The following is a 24,200-nucleotide window of genomic DNA, read 5'->3' on the forward strand; positions in this document are numbered from 1 at the left end:
GGTTCTGTCCTCTGAGATGTATAACCTTACATTTATCTACATTGTACCTCATGTATCAGTCCATTCGTCAAGTTTATCTAAGTCCCACTGTAGAATGTTGACATCCTCAACCATTCTAACCACCCTGCACATTTTTGTGTCATTTGCAAAAATTGAGATTCTACTTACTATCCCATCCTCTATATCATTAATGAATGTTAAATAGAAGAGGCCCTAACACCGAAGCCTGTGGTACTTCACTTAGTACTGGTCTCCAACTGGAAAATGCACCGTTTACCACCACCCTCTGCTCTCCAGCTTTGTATGTGCCTCAGTGTCGAATGCCTTTGCAAAATCCAGGAATACCTCATCTACAGCATTGCCAATGTCTAGGTTTCTGCTAATTTCCTCATAAAATGTATTGGGTGAGTTTGGCATGAATGATTCTTTACAAACCCATGTTGATGACTAGTGATTATATGATTCATTTATAGGTATTCTTGGATACCATCTTTTAAAATTCCCTCAAACCATTTCCCTACGATTGGCTTTAAGATCACACTTGCTGGGTCATTGCTTTTTCCTTTTTTAAATATCGGTACTACTTCTGCAATTCTCCAGGTCCCGGCAAGCTCCCCCCCCCCATGTAGGTTCTTGGAGAACCACAACTTTAATATCATACATTAGTGTTCATTCTAGCACCCGCCAACTTTGAAAATCCATGCAGTTCCTCTTCCCTGCCTGGGGTGTCGCTGTCTGCTGTGCTATTTCTAGTTATATCTGGTTTGCATATCAGTGCTGATATACAGACCACACTGTGGTAGAAGCACTGCAGCAGACAGCGACACCCCAGGCAGGGAAGAGGAACTGCATGGGTTTTCAAAGTTGGCGGGTTCTTGAATGAACACTAATACATCCATACACACATTCATACATACAAATATACATATACTCACCTTGCCAGTTTCCCCCACTGGTGGAACCTTTTCTCCAGTTGTGTGTTCAGGGGATTAAAAAAAAAAAAATTGCCCGACATCCGGACTTGAGGAGCTGCACTCACATGCGGGCCTCCCCAATACTGGTGGGAATTCTAGTGGAGAAGGCTACATCCAATCAGGGATGAGCTGATTGGTTGAGGGGAGTCCCAGCCCTGATTGGATGAAGCCATCTCCACTGGAATCTCCCTTATTACCTGGAAGGACCCGCATGTGTATTTAAAGCTTTTACAGTATCCATGTTGACATAGATACCAAAAACGGTGAAAAAAAGCATGCTGACGTTTTCCTGTGTCTCTCATTTCAATGTCAACGTTTTGCTTGTGTCGACCTAGTGCTTATTGACCAAAGGCTCCAGTCATCCTTCCCGAAAACCCAAAAATCAAAGCCTCATCAAGCCAGGTTTGGTAACCGTCAGGCCCTTTAGCAAGATAACAAGCTGTTTTTTCTCATGCTGGAAGTCCAACCCTGGGGGTTTCCAGGGTGGGTGGTCGGTTCCTGGACTGACAATGCATAACAGACCTCCACAAACAATTCCTGGGTGTTAGACATGGTATTTTTCGCCTACGCCCTTTAATTTTTTATTCTAACCAATTTGTTACCACCGGTCTGCCTGCCAGATGCCGCCAAGGCTTCTTCCCTTCAGTCCGCCATTTCTTCCCTTCTGCCGACTGCAATGATCACCCCTGTCCCCCCTTCTCAACACGGACAAGGTTTCTCTTCACATTTTTTCTTGGTGTGGAAGCCCAGTGGGTCTTTCCACAGCATTCGCAACCTGAGACAGCGCAACCTGTTGCTGAGATTACCCAAATTCAGAATGGAGTCTCTTTGATCCATTCTTCTGACTGTATAACTAGGAGACTTCATGGCATTCTTAGCATTCAGGACGCCTATCTCCACATTCCCATTTGTCAAGATCACCAGTATTTTCTTTGCTTTATGGTGAGAGACAGGCATTACCAGTTCAAGGCTGTGCACAGCGCAGTGAGTCTTCACAAAGGTGATGGCTGCCCAACGTCACCTACAAGGAACTTGTGTTCTACCTTATCTGGATGACCCCCTTCTGCTAGTGCAGTCTCCAAAGGATCTGCAAAGTCATCTCTACCTCTTACAGGATCTGCTACAATCCCACAGATGAATAATAAACTGTCAGAAATACAGTATAACCCCATCCACAACAGTGCTTCATTTTAGTGCATTGCTTGATACCCCTGCGCAGAGGGTCTACCTACCACCAGCAGACAAGAGGACAGAGCTCTGGGAGATGATTTGTACTTTTCTGAAACACAGCAGGGTTTAGGTTCATCTGTGCATGTGGGTGTTAGGAAACCTAGTGTCCTGCTTCGAACTGGTCGAATTTTGACAGTTTCACTCCAAACCACCACAGCTGGAGCTGCTCCATCAGTGGAGTCGCTCTCACTTCCACCTCAGGACCCAAATGCTACCTTTATTTGCTTCTCTCCCCTATGTTGGCTCAAACCTTCTCATCCCAGCATGGGTCGCACCTTTGCAAATTACTACTAGATTCTGAGGACCACAGTCGCCAGTCTCCGAGGTTGGGGAGAGGTGGAAGATCGTTCCTTTCAGGGTTTATGAGCAAGCCACGACATGTGCCTGGCCATCAACATCTTGGAATTACAGGCAATCTACTGTGCTCTTCGTCAGATGGGACCAATGCTCCACAACAGGCCAGTGCAGATATAAACAGACAATATGCCAGCTGTGCTTATATAAATTACCAGGGCAGGACCAGGAGTCGCACCACCATGGGAGAAGTCACTATGATTCTCAGGTGGGTGGAACAGTTTCTTCCCTCCCTATCGGCAGTGTACATCCCAGTAGTCTTGAACTAATTCCTGAGTATACAAGATGTCCATTCAGGAGAATGGCTGCTTCACCCAGAGGTATTTTATCTCTTGACAAAATGCTGGGGTCAACCTCTGGTGGACCTAATGGCCTCCAGGCAGCTACACATGTACAGCTCTTGGCCATTCCAAATGGTATATAGCTTTCCTCTCATTGCTATTCTTATACGATTATTGGGTCGGCTGAAAAATGAGATGTGACCACCATTCGGGTGGCTCCAGATTGTCCAAGAAGATCCTGGTACGTGGACCTTCTAAGACTGTCGGTGACCCCTCCAAACCGTCTCCCACTTTGGCGGGACCTATAGTCTCATGGACTTTGTCATCACCAGGATCTCATCAAATTGATTTTGAAGGGGTGGCTGTTGAGTGGTCAATCTTAGGAGTGAGAGGATTGTCATCTCAGATCATTCAAACTATTTTTCATACGGTTTGGCAACGGTACTTCCAATGGCGCTCTTCAAATGCTATAACCCAAAGGTCTATCGACTCTCCAGTGTTCTGGCGTTCCTGCTAAGTGGTTTGGACTTGGGCCTTCATTGTTCCTCCTTGAAGGTCCAGGTGTCAACCGTCTCTATGTTGTTTCAATGACAAGTGGAAGCTTCTTTCACAATTCATACCTCTGGTGCGTCCATTGATGCATCCGTGGCATTTGTCACTTGTCCTTCATAAACTTCAGGGAGCTCCATTTTGAGCCATTGGATTCTATGGATCACATGGAAGATTTTTTTTTTTTACCATATCCTCTGCTCGTAGGAACTTAAACACCCTTTTTGGTGTTCCATGAGGACAGATCGGTCCTACGAACTAGACAGGATATCTGCCTATGGTTGTTATGAACAAGGAAATTTTTTTGTACCATTTTTCTCTCGAGAACTTTCTTCTTCAGTCTCTTGATTCTTTGGAGACGTTGGTTGTGGTCAGGGCCCTGTGTATTTATGTGTGTTTGACCACTCCTTGAGCAAACCTGAGTCTTCCTACTTTATGATGTACACAAGTTAGGCTGGCCTGCCTCAAAACAGGCCTTGGCTCACTAGTTCTGTCTCGCCATTTGCCAGGCCAATCTGTTGGTGGGGAAACTGGTGCCAGTTTCAGTGAAGGCCTTCTCCACTTGGTCTGTTGGTGCTTCGTGGGCACCGCCCACCAGTGTTTTCTGCAGAGCATCCATGTGGGCTTCTGTGCATATGTTCATCAAATTCCATCATTTTGACACCTTTGCCTCAGCAGATGCTGCTTTCAGCTAAGGGGTCTTCAGTACAGCTCAGGAGCGTTCCCACCCATAAAGGGACAGCTTTGTGATGTCCCATAGTCCCAGAATCCCCCATGGGCTGAAAGGCAAAAATAAGACTTTTGTCTTACCTGTAAAATCCTTTTCTCTGAAGCCATGTTGGATGCTGGGCACCTGCCCTTACACCTCTGTCTGGGCAGAGTTCTGCTAGCTTTGGACACAGTCAGGGGAGTGTTATGCTAGTGCTCGGTGCGTGTTCCTCTGTGTGGTCTTCTCTCCTATACCAGTTACTCAGCTTTACTAGTTCCTGAGGACAGGGGGGAATAGGGTAGGAGGAGCCTAACTCCAGAAGTTAACTCCATGATGCCTGGGATTCCCCACCATACCCATAATCCCAACATCCACCATGGCTTCAGAAATAAGATTTTGCAGGTAAAATGTCATTTTTTCTGGTTTATCCCCCTTCAGCCTCTTCCTGAGATGATCTGGATCTACTAGACATAGTTTGAGTTCTGTGGATTTACTTGGATCTGCTCTGTCGTCTCCAGAGACTATTCTAGTGCAGGGTGACTGGCTCCTGACTGGGCGTCCACGCATTCCTCTGATCATACCTATGTACACAGACCATGAAGAGAAGGGAATGAATCCTGGTCTTGTCTATAACATAGATTGGGGACACTGAGTAGGTCTAGAGACCAGTTAGATCCAGAATATAACGAATAGCTCTGAAAGCAAAAAGTTATATGAAGTCTTCCCTGCATTTAATTAGGATTTACCATGGGTGCAGGTCAGTGTTTGGGTGGACATTGGGGTTGGACATCACTGACAATGAGGCTTCCAGTCCTGTGACAATGGCAGGGAAATGTTACTGGCCAATGGCTGCTGTCCTGTTGGTGATGTCACAGTGACTGGGTGGTTGCATTGTGCATTATTAAGGCGGGTCTGTTCTAGGTGATTTATTTTCTCTTTTTGCCAACAGTCAGATTTGCTGTAAGTACATTTAGAATTGTAATAAAGTGTTTAGAAATGACTGATACAATGACAATCTGCTCCTCAGTGTAAGATCAATGTTTTTATTTTTTTCATTCTCGGCAGATGAAGACAGGAGGAAGAATGACGTGATGGGAGATCTCATTTTGTTTCCAGACATTAAAATAGAAGATTCTGTCATACGAGATTCTCCAGGAGAAAACACCATTATCTCAGATATACATCCAGTGCTTTATAGTGCAAATTCATCATCTGATCCTTCATCTCCAGGGGACTCTACTCCTAATAACTCTGCCATTGTTACACGTAGTACAGGTCATACAGCGGATACAGGCTTTCCATGTTCTGAGTGTGGGAAATGTTTTACACTGAAATCATATCTCATTATACATCAGAGAATTCACACAGATGAGAAACCATTTCCATGCTCTGAGTGTGGAAAATGTTTTACACGGAAATCAAATCTTGTTTTACATCAGAGGATTCACACAGGTGAGAAACCATTTCCATGTTCTGAGTGTGGAAAATGTTTTACACGGAAATCACATCTTGTTTTACATCACAGAATTCACACAGGTGAGAAACCATTTCCATGTTCTGAGTGTGGAAAATGTTTTTCAGATAAATCAGGTCTTGTTGTTCATCAGAGAAGTCACACAGGTGAGAAACTATTTCCATGTTCTCAGTGTGGAAAATGTTTTGCAGGTAAATTAGGTCTTGTTTTACATCACAGAATTCACACAGGTGAGAAACCATTTCCATGTTCTCAGTGTGGAAAATGTTTTGCAGATAAATCAGGTCTTGTTGTTCATCAGAGAACTCACACAGGTGCGAAACCATTTCCATGTTCTGAGTGTGGAAAATGTTTTACACAGAAATCAGGTCTTGTTATTCATCAGAGAAGTCACACAGGTGAGAAACCATTTCCATGCTCTAAGTGTGGAAAATGTTTTGCAGATAAACCAGTTCTTGTTGCACATCAGAGAACTCACACAGGTGATAAACCATTTCCATGTTCTGAGTGTGGAAAATGTTTTACACAGAAATCAAAACTTGTTATTCATCAGAGAAGTCACACAGGTGAGAAACCATTTCCATGTTCTGAGTGTGGGAAATGTTTTACATTTAAATCAAAACTTGTTATTCATCAGAGAAGTCACACAGGTGAGAAACCATTTCCATGTTTTCAGTGTGGAAAATGTTTTGCAGATAAACCAGGTCTTGTTATACATCAGAGAATTCACAATGGTGAGAAACCATTCCCATGTTCTGAGTGTGGAAAATGTTTTACACGGAAATCCGCTCTTGTTATACATCAGAGAAGTCACACAGGTGAGAAACCATTCCCATGCTCTGAGTGTGGAAAATGTTTTACACGGAAAGCACATCTTGTTGTACATCAGAGAAGTCACACAGGTGAGAAACCATTTCCATGTTCTGAGTGTGGAAAATGTTTTGCAGATCAATCAGTTCTTATTGTACATCAGAGAAGTCACACAGGTGAGAAACCATTTTCATGTTCTGAGTGTGGAAAATATTTTACACGGAAAGCACAGCTTGTTGTACATCAGAGAAGTCACACAGGTGAGAAACCATTTCCATGTTCAGAATGTGGAAAATGTTTTACGCATCAGTCAAGTCTTCTTAGCCATGAGGCACAATGCCAAAACAGTAGAAGAGGCACAGGCATTTCTTAGAGTGTTTTTTCTTGAAAAAGCTGCAAGAAGCTGCAGTGAAACGCGTAGGGTGCATCGACCAACTTGCTACTTCTGTGTCTGCGCTTGGACCAGTATCTGGGCACTGATGCTGTTGGAACCATAGAGACTGCACAAACCACTCCTGATTCAGGTTATTGGCATATATCTATCCACTGTGACTAGTGAGGAACCACCAAATGAACATTTATCTATAAGGACACCTGGGACTCTCCTCCTGTTAGATTAGAGAATTGTGCTCGGAATACAGAGAAAGTAAGTGATACTATGGGGAACGTGACGCCGGCACTGTATAACATGTCATTTGTATGCACACAAACATTTGTACAATAAAATAATCTTTCTCTTGTGAGATCATCACGTCGCATCTGGAAACAATAAAAATAACTATGGAACCTAAACAGATCGGGCATCAATGGATAAACTAAAAGTCAAACCCAATCCCGACGGATCAGCACAAAAAAAAACAGGTGAAAATTGCCGCAAATCGGATATGTCTGACATACGCTCCGGCATGCAGTCCTGTGCGCATCGGAGTTGGAGGTCGGACGGCTGACCATAAGATGGGTCAGTATTGGACCCACCAGCGGGACATCACGGGTGCTTTTTTAGAACCCACAAAGTGTGTCGCATCCGATCAGGTCCAAAGGTGTGTGTGTGCCAGCAGTGCCACCACTGGCACACACCTGTAGTCTGCAGAGCGGGGAAGCGCCGGGCAGGAGAGGCAATCTCCTCACTCTGCATACTCCAGGGAACAGGCTGCACCGGTAGCTGCGGGCAGCCAGGAGATTTCAAAGCTCCCATTCAAATGAATGGGAGGCCGCTGATTGGCTGAGGGCTCTCCCAACCAATCAGCAGCCTTCTATTCATTTAAATATTCAACTTCCCCAGCAGCTATCCTGGGGCACATTTTACATGTGATAAATCGCATACGATTTATCGCATATAAACAATGGCACACCAAGTGCCAAATCATTCTGTGAGCCCTGCCGGGGGAACTCCAGGGAAACCTGGTCCTTAAGACACTTTTGGACAAGTGTATGGGAGCCTTTAGAGCAGGGCTGGGCAATTGCGGCCCTCCAGATGTTGAGGAACTACACATCCAAGGATGCTTTGCATTCGTTTTGCTATGTGGCCATGCTGAAACTGATGCAAGGCATGCTGGGATGTGTAGTTCCTCAACATCTGGAGGGCTGGAATTGCCCAGCCCTGCTTTAGAGAGATGGGGAATAAAATAGCACAGTAAAAGTGATCAGGGCCAAACTTATTAGGGTGTGAGACTCAGAGAAAGATTATGGGAGAGTTTTCTAATTTTTTAAAGCAGCAATCCTTTACACTGCAAAACCAGGGTGATTTTGCCATGTCACTGATTGCCTCCTTAAAAGAAAAATGGGAAATAATCTGACTTTCTGATTCTCGCACACCTCATAACATTTGTCCCTGGTCGTAGAGAATAAGCTAAGAGACCTGGCGGAGCCACTGCATTAGGAGATGGTAAACCATTTCAGTTTTCTGTGTGCAAGAAATGTTCACAGAGATCTTTGTGCACAGTACAGAAGTCATACAGGTGTGGATCTGTTTTTATGCTTTGAGTGTGAGAAATGTTTTATACAAAAATCATTATTACACATCAGGGAATTTACAGGTGAGAAGCACTTTACATGTTCGGAATGTGAGAAATGTTTTACACAGAAATTATATTATGACGCATCAGGAACACACAGGTGAGAAGCGCTTTACATGTTCAGTGTGAGAAATGTTTTACACAGAAATTATATTATTACACATCAGGGGGAGGGTATAGTAAGAAACCTTAAACCAATAAATGAGTGTAGAATAGAGGGCAAAGACAGCTACATTGTGAAGGAAGTTTGGAAGAAGGGAACAAGGTATACGGAAGGAGAGACACAGCCAAATACAAATATTGTCCATGCTACTGGTTTATCGTTTTAGGAACCTTCTGCAACAGGTAACGTGACAAGGGCAAAGGGAAAATTAGATCTGAAATGCCTTTATCATTTGAGTTCCTGGGCCCTGATAAATGATGTGGAGTTTCTTCCTTTGACGGTAATTAAAGGTATAGCGGAAAGAAGAAAAAAGCGCTCTCTGTTTGGGGGCACGCTTAATTATATATGTACAACAGTTAGGGAACAGGCGCTCCTGCGGTGTAAGGGAGAAATATAAAGCACAATCCGGGGCTAATTTCACCCAATCCAAAAGAAGGTATAAGCACAAGAGTCCTTTTGGTAATATTTATTAATAGTCCTTAATGCGCACTGCACCGTGGATCTTCAATGGTTTCTCAACACAATCCAACGCGTTTGGTCCTTACAGACTTCATCAGGGGTCATCAATTTCTAAAAGTTGAACACAACACATGTTTCACATACAGGATACACTTATGCTGCAAATTGATAATGTGCAACCAACATTTTATATATATACATATATATAGACAACTTGAGGAAGGCACTCCAAATACAGATCCACAGTAATTGCCGGGGTGCTGCACGCAGGGTGAGTATGTAGACAGTGATATCGTCTCACTCTCTCGGTCTTTCAAAAAGAAGCTCAGTACACAAAGTACAATACATATATATAGATATCGGTGTCGACCTGGCACTCCTGTGGTTGGGTACAGCTCACCCTGGTGCCCTCAGGATCAATTCTGTAGAAATAGGTAGAAGCAGACAGCGGCACTCAAAAGGGATTTTTCAACGGTGTATTTCACAGAAAATGGCAAACCAACGTTTCGGGGTCTAAGTCACCCCTTTGTCAAGGTGTATGTGCAAACGAGAACCTCTAAATGTGCTTACCTTATATAACAAAGTGAATCATGTCAGATCGCGCCACTCAGCCAGCGTGTGCGCTGGTGCCGGAAAACCGGAAGTTAAGGGGAGTGTGTCTAACGTGCACCGCATCGTGATGCGCAAGCTTCACCGGTGTCATGGTTACTAGCATGGGCGGAATTACAGTAATCGGCAACCAGGGCTTTCTCGCTGTGTGGGGCGGTCTGTAACAAAACCAAAATAAAACATGCTATTATGCAGACAATAATATAGACCATAATGTAAAGTCCACCATACTGGACCGAGTGTAACAACTAGTGATTTAAGAAAGATGCACCAATACAGGCGCAATGGTATAAAATCAGTACATTAAAATCATGATACATATATATATATATGGGTGGACTGAATAGTCAATAAAAGGTGATAAAAGGAAAACGTGCTGGACTGCCACAGGACCTATATAAATCAGCGTCAAATAGCCTAACTGGATAATATCTGCATAGTCCCTGTTCAATCGGATTGACACAAAGGTCATACTCTAGTGGTCTTAGGTCACCAAGACTAACACAGGCTGTGACAGGACACCTGTTCCGTCACTATAATAAAGTGTCTGGAACTAGGATATCTGTATGTAAACTCTGTACATTACATGTAACGGTCTAATAATAAGTTCAAGGCTGGTGCGACTCAGCAAAGGTAAAGGGATAGAAAGAATTAACGCGGAGGAAGTAAAAGCACACAGTATGATGTCATGGACATTCTAGCATATAAATGCGGAAAAGGAATTCCAAGGAGTAGTTCCAGGGAATATACAGGCGCTTGACAAGATCTGTCCCTCTAAATGTTAGCTGCTGCTCAAAGAGGGGGGATAGTCAGTCCCCACCAAAAGAAACCAACACCACCAATCACGCTCAAGGTGAGAGAGCAGCGCTAAGAAACAATTTACACACAACTGTTTAGTACAATGTAGAAAATCATTTTACTGAATAAAATCAAAACATAAGCATAAAATCATCACAATGCAGAGACAATTGCCGGCTGACATGTAAAAAGGGTTCTTCACATCACAGGAATGAATTTCAATGTGGATTGGGCCCAGTTGGGATGTGTATAATGGAAAATTCCAGGTGGGGTGTGGGGGGGGGGGGGGAGAGGAAAGGTAGTCACAGGTAAGTGCACTTTACCAGTTGGTCGGAGCTCTTGATGTCCAATGGTTTCCACTCAGGTGGTATTGTAATCCTCACAATGATATACGGCACTTGTTCAGCCGTTGGAGGAGAGTCGGCTTCCGCTTTATGGTGGTACCCCTCGTCTGTTTGAGCTTTGAGGGGAGGGGGGTTGTAGATGGGAGGAGGGGGGGATTTTGGCACCCCAATGGAATCCAAAAAGCGGTGTCCGCCGAACTGGAAGAGAATGACTTGGTTGGTGGTAATTTACTCACTTAGACAATGTCCTCCATGGGTGGCAAGCTGGAATTATGCCGCTGGATGTTGGGAGGAGGAGTATCCACCATGCACCAGGTGGGATGAATTCCCTGGATGGGGGGACACAGTGAATCCGTAGGTGATGGTACACCTCGAGTGGGTAGGTCCAATAGGGGTGAGGGGGGCCACACGTAAGGTCCTGGAGGTGAAGAACAGGTAGTCCTGCTGACGCGTTTCACTGCCAACTGCAGCTTTATCAAAGGTGTCTAGCAGTGACTCCAGTATGGGTATATACAGTATACCCTCCCTAATGGGCCAATGATCAGCATGTGTGTGTACAAACAGTAACATAAATATGCACAATATCCATAAAATCAACTAAATTACATTATAGCAGGAGACAGACGCATAATATTAAACACAGAGTCTGCAATAATAACAAAAATACCTAAAAAAAGGAGAGAAGTGGTATGGTATGCAAATCAGAACGGTCACGTGACTCGGTTCAATGATGTGACATTAAGCATAAAAGGCGTTTCTAAATAACTTGCAGGGTATATCTAGAATGGTGGCCGATCATTGTGGCACATCCAGTAATAGTTATATAGAATTTAGTGGGCTTACAGGAAAGTGGCGAATGATTCGTCCTGTGGAACGCATATGCGTTCCAAATAGCGTTTTACTATTAGTTCCGCCATCATATCGGAAGTATTCGGCAGACGGCGGGAACTGGAGTGAGTAGTATAGGAGTATAATGGGAGGCAATTGTTTGACGTACACTGCCATCCCATAGAAAGGTTCCGGGCTTCATACCCATCGTATCCATAGGGGTGCAGAGGTGATTGGACTCTGGATTAGTCACATGATTCATCCCGAGCCAATCAGAGACCATGTGTAAGTATTTATATGGTAGTTTGTAGTAATAGAGATTTGTCAATGAACAGTTTAAATAGCGATCACGTGACCAGACTGATTTCTAACAACAAAAAGTAACAAAATCAAGTTAAAAGATAGCGGATGTTATATAAAATAAGACAATCAGATATATAGCGCAGGTACGCTCCATATCACATGTACAGACCATTAAAAAATTAGTATGAGGAACAAATACATTTTATCCAGAGTATTGTGAAATGGTTAATAGTTGGAAATAGAAATAGAGAGAATGTCAATTTTATCTGGCAGCAAATTTATAGCTAATCAGGAAAGAATGTTTATAAGTTGTAAGAAGCATACACAGAGACAAGGGAAATAGAATGGCTAAAGATAATTATTTTATATAAGGAAAGATATATATATATATATATATATAATAAAAATAAGGAAATAGAAAATAAAATAAAAAAAAAAGAATGAAATATGTGTAATATATATGTACAATTGGATAGGGAATTCATCAATAATAACGAAGATCATATTAACTTGAATTTAGCAGTAGTATAACATCCATAGATAGTGGGACATAAATGGATAGTCTAGATGCTATCCTAACATTAACAAGGAGCAGTGACAAATATGCAACATGATATACCAGACTTAAGAAGCTAAAGCACAATATTTAGTTCCATTGCTTCGTTAAGACCTTTAGGGAACAGACAGTCCATCTTAAAGGTCCAAAAGATTTCTTGCCTGCAGAGGGTGCGAAATCTATCACCGCCCCTTTTGGTTGGGGGTACATGTTCAAGACCAGTCAGTGTGAGATCCTTCGGATCATTGTTATGACACGCAGAAAAGTGCCGGGACACGCTGTGCAGCAAGGAATCTTTGAGGATTTTCCTACGATGCTCAAGGAATCGTGTCCTCAGAGGCCGTGTTGTGCGCCCCACATATTTTAAGTCACAGGTACATTTCAGTAAGTAGATGGTAAAGGGCGTATTGCAGTTAATGAAACCACGGACCTTTAAAGTGTCCATAGATGTGTTCACGACCAAAATTTTATTAGTAATGTAATTACAAGTAATGCATTGTGTTCTACCACACTTGTAGCATCGTTGGTTTAACGGGTAACCAATTGGTGGTTAAAGTATGTTTATCTTGGGAGTCTCAGAGACAGCTGGGGGCAAGAAGGTTTTTCAAGGATTTATTTTTACGAAAAAATGAAGGACGGGCGTGAAGGTAGCTCATCCCTCAATAGGGGGTCTTGTTTCAAAATGAAATGGTTTTTATTTATAATCCTCTGTATCTCTACATAATCTATATTAAAGGTGGAGATGAAGGAAAATTTGTTCATGAAGTCAGTAGAACATTTATCAGGGGTCTTTTTATATAAGAGGGTGTCCCTATCTCTCTCTCTACTTGATTCGTAAGCCCCCTTCACCAATTGTTCGGGGTATCCACAGTGTTGGAACGATTTCATAAGTTGTACGGCTTGTTGGTCAAATGTTTCCAACTCCGAGCAGTTGCGTCTGAGACGTAGCATCTGCCCCCTGGGAATATTTTTAATCCAGTGGGGGTAGTGAGCACTTTTAAAGTTTAAATAGGAGTTTAAATTGATTGGAATTAAGGTGAGACACAAAGGAAGTGATAGAAGTGACATCCCCATCCCAAATAAAGATAAGGTCATCCATATAACGGCCATAGAGGACCAGATTCACGCCAAAGTGTGGATTGCCAAATAAGTTGGTCCTCAACCTCACTCATGTATAGGTTGGCATAACTTGGCGCGAATCGGGTCCCCATGGCCGACCCCATCACCTGTAAATAAAACGTGTCCTGCAACAAAAAGTAATTGTGTTTGAGTATGAAGGAAATAGAGTCAATAATGAATTGACATAATTCCACTGTCAGATCACCATCATCCCGTAATCTCTTTTGAATTGTATGTACCCCCAATTCATGGGGTATGTTACAGTACGGACTCTCCACGTCTAGTGTTAGAAAGTGGTAAGAGTCTTTCCATTGGATGTTTTTAATTAATTTGAGGAAATGGGAGGTGTCTTTGATGTGTGATCTGAGAGTGGACACCCGTGGCTGCAAATAAGAATCAACAAACTGTGAAAGATTAGAGGTGAGAGAGTGAACCCCAGAAATAATTGGATGACCGGGTGGTGAAGTGAGGTGTTTGTGGATTTTGGGGAGGTGATAAAAGATTGGGACAGAAGGATGTGGGTTAAATAAAAAGTGATATTCCTCTTTTGAGATCACAGATTCCAAGACTGCTTTATCTAAGAGTCCCTTAGCTTCTGAAATATATGACTGTGTGGGGTTGTTAAGGAGTTCCACATAAAATGTGGTATTGGAGAGTTGTCGGGTGGCTTCACTAATGTAACTCACACGATCCTGAATTACAATTCCTCCGCCCTTGTCGGCCTCTCTGAAGACAATAGTGGTGTCCTCAGTGAGGCCGACCAGGGCCTTCCTATCCCAGACATTAAGGTTGTCCCTAAGTCTGTGCTTAATTTTTTTAGAACCCTTGGAATTTTTTGAAGAACACAACTGTTTAAAATCCTCCAATGTGGTCTTATAGAATGTTTCAACACTAGTACCTTTTGCTTTTATAGGGTAGAAGTCTGACTTTTGTTTTAATTTAGATTTGTCAACATAAAAAAGTTTTTTAGGAGAATTGTTACTTTCTAACCAAAGATCCGCCAGGATATCAAGGCTGGTCAGATCCCCACTGTCAAGTAGGATAGGGGCTGATGAATCCTCATTTTTTTGCTGTCTTTGAGAAAAAAAGTATCTCTGTCTACAGAGAGTTCGGACATAGCGATTAAGTTCAATAAATAAACTGAAAATATTGGCTTCAGTAGAGGGCGAGAGTTTTAAACCTTTCCCTAGTAAGTTAATTTCTGTTTTACTAAGTTCTCTTGATGAAATATTAAATATGTTGGATGGGGGAGGTTTAGCCAATTTTAGTTTCTTATATTGGGTCTTCTTTCCTCCTCTAGTTCCTATACGCTTGATCGTCTCCTTCTTTTGGGGGTCCCCTCCCCCTGATGTCTCCCAATTTTGGCGGGATCCTAAAAAATGATGATGATCCGTAATAGGTCCTCTGTTATTTTTTATTGTTGTTTTATAGTTAATTTTTGGTGTAGCCCCTAACGGCTGATAATTAGATTCAGAATGTGCATTATGCTTGTACTGATGGTTCCTGGTATTGGGTGAGGGTGTATACCCGCCATTATTCTCACGGGCACTCCCTCTCCTATATTTAGGAGGATCATAAACATTAGAGTCCCTTAGCTTTTCTGACTGTTTCCTATTATCATTGAATCTAGATCTGTTGTTATAGTTATTTGTCCTACCTTGGGTGGGCTGTCTGTGTTTGAGACGATAATTTCTCACATTGTTTGATTGATAGTCATCTAAATCCCTGTGAAACTTCCTTCATCTCCATCTTTAATAAAGATTATGTAGAGATATGGAGGATTATAAATAAAAAAACATTTCATTTTGAGGGATGTGCTACCTTCACGCCCGTCCTTCATTTTTCGTGAAAATAAATCCTTGAAAAACCTTCTTGCCCCCAGCTGTCTCCGAGACTCCCAAGATAAACATACTTTAACCACCAATTGGTTACCCGTTAAACCAACGGGATGCTACAAGTGTGGTAGAACACAATGCATTACTTGTAATTACATTACTAATAAAATTTTGGTCGTGAACACATCTATGACACTTTAAAGGTCCGTGGTTTTTATTAACTGCAATACGCCCTTTACCATCTACTTACTGAAATGTACCTGTGACTTAAAATATGTGGGGCGCACAACACGGCCTCTGAGGACACAATTCCTTGAGCATCGTAGGAATATCCTCAAAGGTTCCTTGCTGCACAGCGTGTCCCGGCACTTTTCTGAGTGTCATAACAATGATTCGAAGGATCTCACACTGACTGGTCTTGAACATGTACCCCCAACCAAAAGGGACGGCGATAGATTTCACACCCTCTGCAGGCAAGAAATCTTTTGGACCTTTAAGATGGACTGTCTGTTCCCTAAAGGTCTTAACGAAGCAATGGAACTAAATATTGTGCTTTAGCTTCTTAAGTCTGGTATATCATGTTGCATATTTGTCACTGCTCCTTGTTAATTTTAGGATAGCATCTAGACTATCCATTTATGTCCCACTATCTATGGATGTTATACTACTGCTAAATTCAAGTTAATATGATCTTCATAATTATTGATCAATTCCCTATCCAATTGTACATATATATTACACATATTTCATTCTTTTTTTCCCCTTATTTTTATTATATATATCTCTTTCCTTATATAAAATAATTATCTTTAGCCATTCTATTCCCCTTGTCTCTGTGTATGCTTCTTACAACTTATAAACATTCTTTCCTGATTAGCTATAAATTTGCTGCCAGATAAAAATGTTATTCTCTCTATCTCTATTTCCAACTATTAACCATTTCACAATACTCTGGATAAAATTTATTTGTTCCTCATACTAATTTTTTAATGGTCTGTACACGTGATATGGAGCGCACCTGCGCTATATATCTGATTGTCTTATTTTATATAACATCCGCTATCTTTTAACTTGATTTTGTTACTTTTTGTTGTTAGAAATCAGTCTGGTCACGTGATCGCTATTTAAACTGTTCATTGACAAATCTCTATCACTATAAACTACCATATAAATACTTACACATGGTCTCTGATTGGCTCGGGACGAATCATGTGACTAATCCAGAGTCCAATCACCTCTGCACCCCTATGGATACGATGGGTATGAAGCCCGGAACCTTTCTATGGGATGGCAATGTACATCAAACAATTGCCTCCCATTATACTCCTATACTACTCACTCCAGTTCCCGCCCTCTGCCAAATACTTCCGGTATGATGGCGGAACTAATAGTAAAACGCTATTTGGAATGCATATGCGTTCCACAGGACGAATCATTCGCCACTTTCCTTTAAGCCCACTAAATTCTATATAACTATTACTGGATGTGCCACAATGATCGGCCACCAGTCTAGATAATGTATACCCTGCAAGTTATTTAGAAACGCCTTTTATGCTTAATGTCACATTATTGCACCGAGTCACGTGACCGTTCTGATTTGCATACCATACCACTTCCCTACCTTTTTTAGGTATTGTTTGTTATTATTGCAGACTCTGTGTTTAATATTATGCGTCTGTCTCCTGCTATAATGTAATTTAGTTGATTTTATGGATATTGTGCATATTTATGTTACTGTTTGTACACACACATGCTGATCATTAGCCCATTAGGGAGGGAATATATACCCATACTGGAGTCACTGCTAGACACCTTTGATAAAGCTGCAGTTGGCAGTGAAACGCGTCAGCAGGACTACCTGTTCTTCACCTCCAGGACCTTACGTGTGGCCCCCCTTACCCCTATTGGACCTACCCACTCGAGGTGCACCATCACCTACGGATTCACTGTGTCCCCCCATCCAGGGAATTCATCCCACCTGGTGCATGGTGGATACTCCTCCTCCCAACATCCAGCGGCATAATTCCAGCTTGCCACCCATGGAGGACATTGTCTAAGTGAGTAACTTACCACCAACCAAGTCATTCTCTTCCAGTTCGGCGGACACCGCTTTTTGGATTCCATTGGGGTGCCAAAATCCCCCTCTCCTCCCATCTACAACCCCCCTCCCCTCAAAGCTCAAACAGACGAGGGGTACCACCATAAAGCAGAAGCCGACTCTCCTCCAACGGCTGAACAAGTGCCGTATATCATTGTGAGGATTACAATACCACCTGAGTGGAAACCATTGGACATCAAGAGCTCCGACCAACTGGTAAAGTGCACTTACCTGTGACTACCTTTCGTCTCTCCCCCACCCACCCCCGGAATTTTCCACACACCCCCCTGGAATTTTCCATTATACACATCACAAATGAGCCCAATCCACATTGAAATTCATTCCTGTGATGTGAAGAACCCTTTTTACATGTCAGCCGGCAATTGTCTCTGCATTGTGATGATTTTATGCTTATGTTTTGATTTTATTCAGTAAAATTATTTTCTACATTGTACTAAACAGTTGTGTGTAAATTGTTTCTTAGCGCTGCTCTCTCACCTTGAGCGTGATTGGTGGTGTTGGTTTCTTTTGGTGGGGACTGACTATCCCCCCTCTTTGAGCAGCAGCTAACATTTAGGGGGACAGATCTTGTCAAGCGCCTGTATATTCCCTGGAACTACTCCTTGGAATTCCTTTTCCGCATTTATATGCTAGAATGTCCATGACATCATACTGTGTGCTTTTACTTCCTCCGCGTTAATTCTTTCTATCCCTTTACCTTTGCTGAGTCGCACCAGCCTTGAACTTATTATTAGACCGTTACATGTAATGTACAGAGTTTACATACAGTATCCTAGTTCCAGACACTTTATTATAGTGACGGAACAGGTGTCCTGTCACAGCCTGTGTTAGTCTTGGTGACCTAACGACCACTAGAGTATGACCTTTGTGTCAATCCGATTGAACAGGGACTATGCAGATATTATCCAGTTAGGCTATTTGACGCTGATTTATATAGGTCCTGTGGCAGTCCAGCACGTTGTCCTTTTATCACCTATTACTGACTATTCAGTCCACCTATATATATATGTATCACGATTTTAATGTACTGATTTTATACCATTGCGCCTGTATTGGTGCATCTTTCTTAAATCACTAGTTGTTACACTGGGTCCAGTATGGTGGTCTATATTATTGTCTGTATAACGGCATGTTTTATTTTGGTTTTGTTACAGACCGCCCCACACAGCGAGAAAGCCCTGGTTGCCGATTACTGTAATTCCGCCCATGCTAGTAACCATGACACCGGTGAAGCTTGCACATACCGATGCGGTGCACGTTACAGGGACTCCGCTGAGACACACTCCCCTTAACTTCCGGTTTTCCGGCACCAGCACACACGCTGGCTGAGTGGCGCGATCTGACAGGATTCACTTCGTTATATAAGGTAAGCACATTTAGATGTTCTCGTTTGCACATACACCTTGAAAAAGGGGTGACTTAGACCCCGAAACGTTGGTTTGACGTTTTCTATGAAATACACCGTTGAAAAATCCCTTTTGAGTGCTGCTGTCTGCTTCTACCTATTTCTACAGAATTGATCCTGAGGGCACCAGGGTGAGCTGTACCAACCACAGGAGTGCCAGGTCGACACCGATATATATATATATATGTATTGTACTTTGTGTACTGAGCTTCTTTTTGAAAGACCGAGAGAGTGAGACGATATCACTGTCTACATACTCACCCTGCGTGCAGCACCCCGGCAATTACTGTGGATCTGTATTTGGAGTGCCTTCCTCAAGTTGTCTATATATATGTATATATATAAAATGTTGGTTGCACATTACCAATTTACAGCATAAGTGTACCCTGTATGTTAAACATGTGTTGTGTTCAACTTTTAGAAATTGATGACCCCTGATGAAGTCCGTAAGGACGAAACGCTTTGGGGGATGTGAAACCACTGAAGATCCACGGTGCAGTGCGCATTAAGGATTATTAATAAATATTACCAAAAGGACTCTTGTCCAAAATACCTTCTTTTGGATTGGGTGAAATTAGCCCCGGATTGTGCTTTATATTCTCCCTTACACCGCAGGAGCGCCTGTTCCCTAACTGTTGTACATATATAATTATACGCTCCGGTTTAATAAGCGTGCCCCCAAACAGAGAGCGCTCCTTTAGTTACTCTCGGGAGAACCTCCACATCATTTATCAGGGCCCAGGAACACAAATGCCAATACTGTGGATTATTTACAATTACTGTTGACAATTGATAATTATAATGGGATTGGTACTAGTGCACAGGTATCTTTCCCCGTGCTAACACCCAAAACTAAGGTCTCTAGATCCCTTATTTTACCAGTTACACTCCTAGCATTCAGATAAAGGCATTTCAGATCTCGTTTTTCCTGTGCCCTTGTCATGTTACCTGTTGCAGAAGGTTCCTAAAACGATAAATCAGTAGCATGGACAATATTTGTATTTGGCTGTGTCTCTCCTTCCGTATACCTTGTTCCCTTCTTCCTAACTTCCTCCACAATGTAGCTGTCTTTGCCCTCTATTCTACACTCATTTATTGCTATAAGGTTTCTTACTATACCCTCCCCCTGATGTGTAATAACATAATTTCTGTGTAAAACATTTCTCACACTCCGAACATGTAAAGTACTTCTTACCTGTAAATTCCTTGATGTGTAATAATGATTTTTGTATAAAACATTTCTCACGCTCAAAGCATAAAACAGATCCACACCTGTATGACTTCTGTACTGTGCACAAAGATCTCTGTGAACATTTCTTGCACACAGAAAACTGAAATGGTTTACCATCCCCTAATGCAGTGGCTCCGCCAGGTCTCTTAGCTTATTCTCTACGCCCAGGGACAAATGTAATCAGGGGTGCGAGAATCAGAAAGTTAGAGATTATTTCCCATTTTTCTTTTAAGGAGGCAATCAGTGACATGGCAAAATCACCCTGGTTTTGCAGTGTAAATGATTGCTGCTTTAAAAAATGGGAAAACTCTCCCATAATATTTTTCTGAGTCTCACACCCTAATAATTTGACCCTGATCACTTTTGCTGTGCTATTTTATTCCCCATCTCTCTAAAGGCTCCCAAAAGTGTCTTAAGGACCAGATTTCCCTTGAGTTCCCCCGGCAGATACCCGAGAGGGCTGACATAATGATTTGGCACTTGATGTGCCATTGTTCACCTGCGATAAATCACATGTGATTTATCACATGTAAAAAGTGCCCCCAGGATAGCTGCTGGGAAAGTTGAATGTTCAAATGAATGGAAGGCCGCTGATTGGTTGGGAGAGCCCTCAGCCAATCAGCGGCCTCCCATTCATTTGAATGGGAGCTTTGAAATCTCCTGGCTGCCTGCAGCTACCGGTGCAGCCTGTTCCCTGGAGTATGCAGAGTGAGGAGATTGTCTCTCCTGCCCGGCGCTTCCCCGCTCTGCAGACTACAGGTGTGTGCGAGTGGTGGCACTGCTGGCACACACACACCTTTGGACCTGATCGGATGCGACACACTTTGTGGGTTCTAAAAAAGCACCCGTGATGTCCCGCTGATGGGTCCAATACTGACCCATCTTATGGTCAGCCGTCCGACCTCCAACTCCGATGCGCACAGGACTGCATGCCGGAGCGTATGTCAGACATCCGATTTGGGACAATATTCACCCGATTTTTTGGGCTGATCCGTTGGGTTTGACTTTTAGTTTATCCATTGATGCCCGATCTGTTTAGGTTCCATAGTTATTTTTATTGTTTCCAGATGCGACGTGATGATCTCACAAGGGAAAGATTATTTTATTGTACAAATGTTTGTGTGCATACAAATGACATGTTATACAGTGCCGGCGTCACGTTCCCCATAGTATCACTTACTTTCTTTGTATTCCGAGCACAATTCTCAAATCTAACAGCAATTTCTGATTGCTGTGTAATTATAATTTACTCAAAGTTATTTTAAATTCTGGTTAACACCCCCCCCCCCCCAAAATAAAAGCTACTGTGCTTGTTCCTGTGACATAAATGGACTCAGTCTAGGTAATGGCTGCAGATCACTAACTCCCTAACAAGAGATGCACAAGGCATTGCAGGTGGTCATTCCCAGGCCTATCACTGCTGGAGGGGAGTCCCAGGCGTCCTTATAGATAAATGTTCATTTGGTAGTTCCTCACTAGTTACAGTGGATAGATAAGTGCCAATAATCTGAATCAGGAGTAGTTTCTGCAGTCTCTATGGTTCCAACAGCATCAGAATCCAGATACTGGTCCAAGCGCAGACACAGATGTAGAAAGTTGGTCAATGCACCCTGACGCGTTTCCCTGCAGCTCCTTGCAGCTTTTTCAAGAGTTTAGAAAAACCACTCTAAGAAATGCCTGTGCCTCTTCTACTGTTTTGGCATTGTGCCTCATGGCTAAGAAGACTTTACTGATGCGTAAAACATTTTCCACATTCTGAACATGGAAATGGTTTCTCACCTGTGTGACTTCTCTGATGTATAACAAGAGCTGATTTCCGTGTAAAACATTTTCCACACTAAGAACATGGGAATCGTTTCTCACCTGTGTGATTTCTCTTATGTACAACAAGATGTGCTTTCCGTGTAAAACATTTTCCACACTCAGAACATGAAAATGGTTTCTCACCTGTGTGACTTCTCTGATGTATAACAAGACCTGATGGATCTGCAAAACATTTTCCACACTCAGAACATGGAAATGGTTTCTCACCTGTGTGACTTCTCTGATGTACAACAAGATGTGCTTTCCGTGTAAAACATTTTCCACACTCAGAGCATGGGAATGGTTTCTCACCTGTGTGACTTCTCTGATGTATAACAAGAGCGGCTTTCCGTGTAAAACATTTTCCACACTCAGAACATGGGAATGGTTTCTCACCATTGTGACTTCTCTGATGTATAACAAGACCTGGTTTATCTGCAAAACATTTTCCACACTGAGAACATGGAAATGGTTTCTCACCTGTGTGACTTCTCTGATGAATAACAAGTTTTGATTTAAATGTAAAACTTTTCCCACACTCAGAACATGGAAATGGTTTCTTACCTGTGTGAGTTCTCTGATGAATAACAAGTTTTGAATTATGTGTAAAACATTTCCCACACTCAGAACATGGAAATGGTTTCTCACCTGTGTGACTTCTCTGATGAATAACAAGTTTTGAATTATGTGTAAAACATTTCCCACACTCAGAACATGGAAATGGTTTCTCACCTGTGTGAGTTCTCTGATGTGCAACAAGACCTGGTTTATCTGCAAAAAGTTTTCCACACTGAAAACATGGAAATGGTTTCTCACCTGTGTGACTTCTCTGATGAATAACAAGTTTTGATTTAAGTGTAAAACATTTCCCACACTCAGAACATGGAAATGGTTTCTCACTATTGTGACTTCTCTGATGTATAACAAGACCTGATTTATCTGCAAAATATTTTCCACACTGAGAACATGGAAATGGTTTCTCACCTGTGTGACTTCTCTGATGTAGAACAAGATGTGATTTCTGTGTAAAACATTTTCCACACTCAGAACATGGAAATGGTTTCTCACCTGTGTGACTTCTCTGATGAATAACAAGTTTTGATTTAAGTGTAAAACATTTCCCACACTCAGAACATGGAAATGGTTTCTCACTATTGTGACTTCTCTGATGTATAACAAGACCTGATTTATCTGCAAAATATTTTCCACACTGAGAACATGGAAATGGTTTCTCACCTGTGTGACTTCTCTGATGTAGAACAAGATGTGATTTCTGTGTAAAACATTTTCCACACTCAGAACATGGAAATGGTTTCTCACCTGTGTGACTTCTCTGATGAACAACAAGACCTGATTTATCTGCAAAACATTTTCCACACTGAGAACATGGAAATGGTTTCTCACCTGTGTGAATTCTTTGATGTAAAACAAAACCTAATTTACCTGCAAAACATTTTCCACACTGAGAACATGGAAATGGTTTCTCACCTGTGTGAATTCTCTGATGTTTAACAAGATTTGATTTATCTGAAAAACATTTCCCACACTCAGAACATGGAAATGGTTTCTCACCTGTGTGAATTCTCTGATGTAAAACAAGATTTGATTTCCGTGTAAAACATTTTCCACACTCAGAGCATGGAAATGGTTTCTCATCTGTGTGAATTCTCTGATGTAAAACAAGATTTGATTTCAGTGTAAAACATTTCCCACACTCAGAACATGGAAAGCCTGTATCCGCTGTATGACCTGTACTACGTGTAACAATGGCAGAGTTATTAGGAGCAGAGTCCCCTTGAGATGAAGGATCAGATGCTGTATTTGCATTATAAAGCACTGGATGTATATCTGAGATAATGGTGTTTTCTCCTGGAGAATCTCGTATGACTGTATCTTCTATTTTAATGTCTGGAAACAAAATGAGATCTCCCATCACGATATTCTTCCTTCTGTCTTCATCTGCAGAGAATGAAATAAATTGTATGGAAATAAAAACATTGATCTTACACTGAGGAGCAGATTGTCATTATATCAGTCATTTCTAATCACTTTATTACAATTCTAAATGTACTTACAGCAAATCTGACTGTTGGCAAAAAGAGAAACTAAATCACCTAGAACAGACCCGCCTTAATAATGCACAATGCAACCACCCAGTCACTGTGACATCGCCAACAGAACAGCAGCCATTGGCCAGTAACATTTCCCTGCCATCGTCACAGGACTGGAAGC

General features: G+C 42.2%; 2 protein-coding genes across 4 annotated transcripts in view; one reads left to right on the forward strand and one right to left on the reverse strand.

Moving 5' to 3' along the window:
* The window catches only part of LOC146009535 (uncharacterized), a 35,887-nt gene extending 29,133 nt beyond the window's left edge, over positions 1-6,754 (forward strand). Inside the window, exons 4-5 of the mRNA XM_083149978.1 lie at positions 5,550-5,687; positions 6,024-6,754. Coding sequence (XP_083006104.1) covers positions 5,550-5,687; positions 6,024-6,754 — 869 coding nt within the window. The remainder of the gene's footprint in view (positions 1-5,549; positions 5,688-6,023) is intronic.
* A 14,480-nt stretch (positions 6,755-21,234) lies between these two features.
* Positions 21,235-24,200, reverse strand: part of LOC146010013 (uncharacterized) — a 38,246-nt gene continuing 35,280 nt past the window's right edge. For all 3 annotated transcript variants that reach the window (XM_083150782.1, XM_083150780.1, XM_083150781.1), the window contains one exon: positions 21,235-23,927. In XM_083150782.1, the coding sequence (XP_083006908.1) occupies positions 22,003-23,927 (1,925 nt within the window). In that variant the 3' untranslated portion in view covers positions 21,235-22,002. The remainder of the gene's footprint in view (positions 23,928-24,200) is intronic.

The sequence above is a fragment of the Crinia signifera genome, chromosome 6 (genome assembly GCF_055691185.1).
Source record: "Crinia signifera chromosome 6, ASM5569118v1, whole genome shotgun sequence".
Lineage (NCBI taxonomy): Eukaryota > Metazoa > Chordata > Amphibia > Anura > Myobatrachidae > Crinia > Crinia signifera.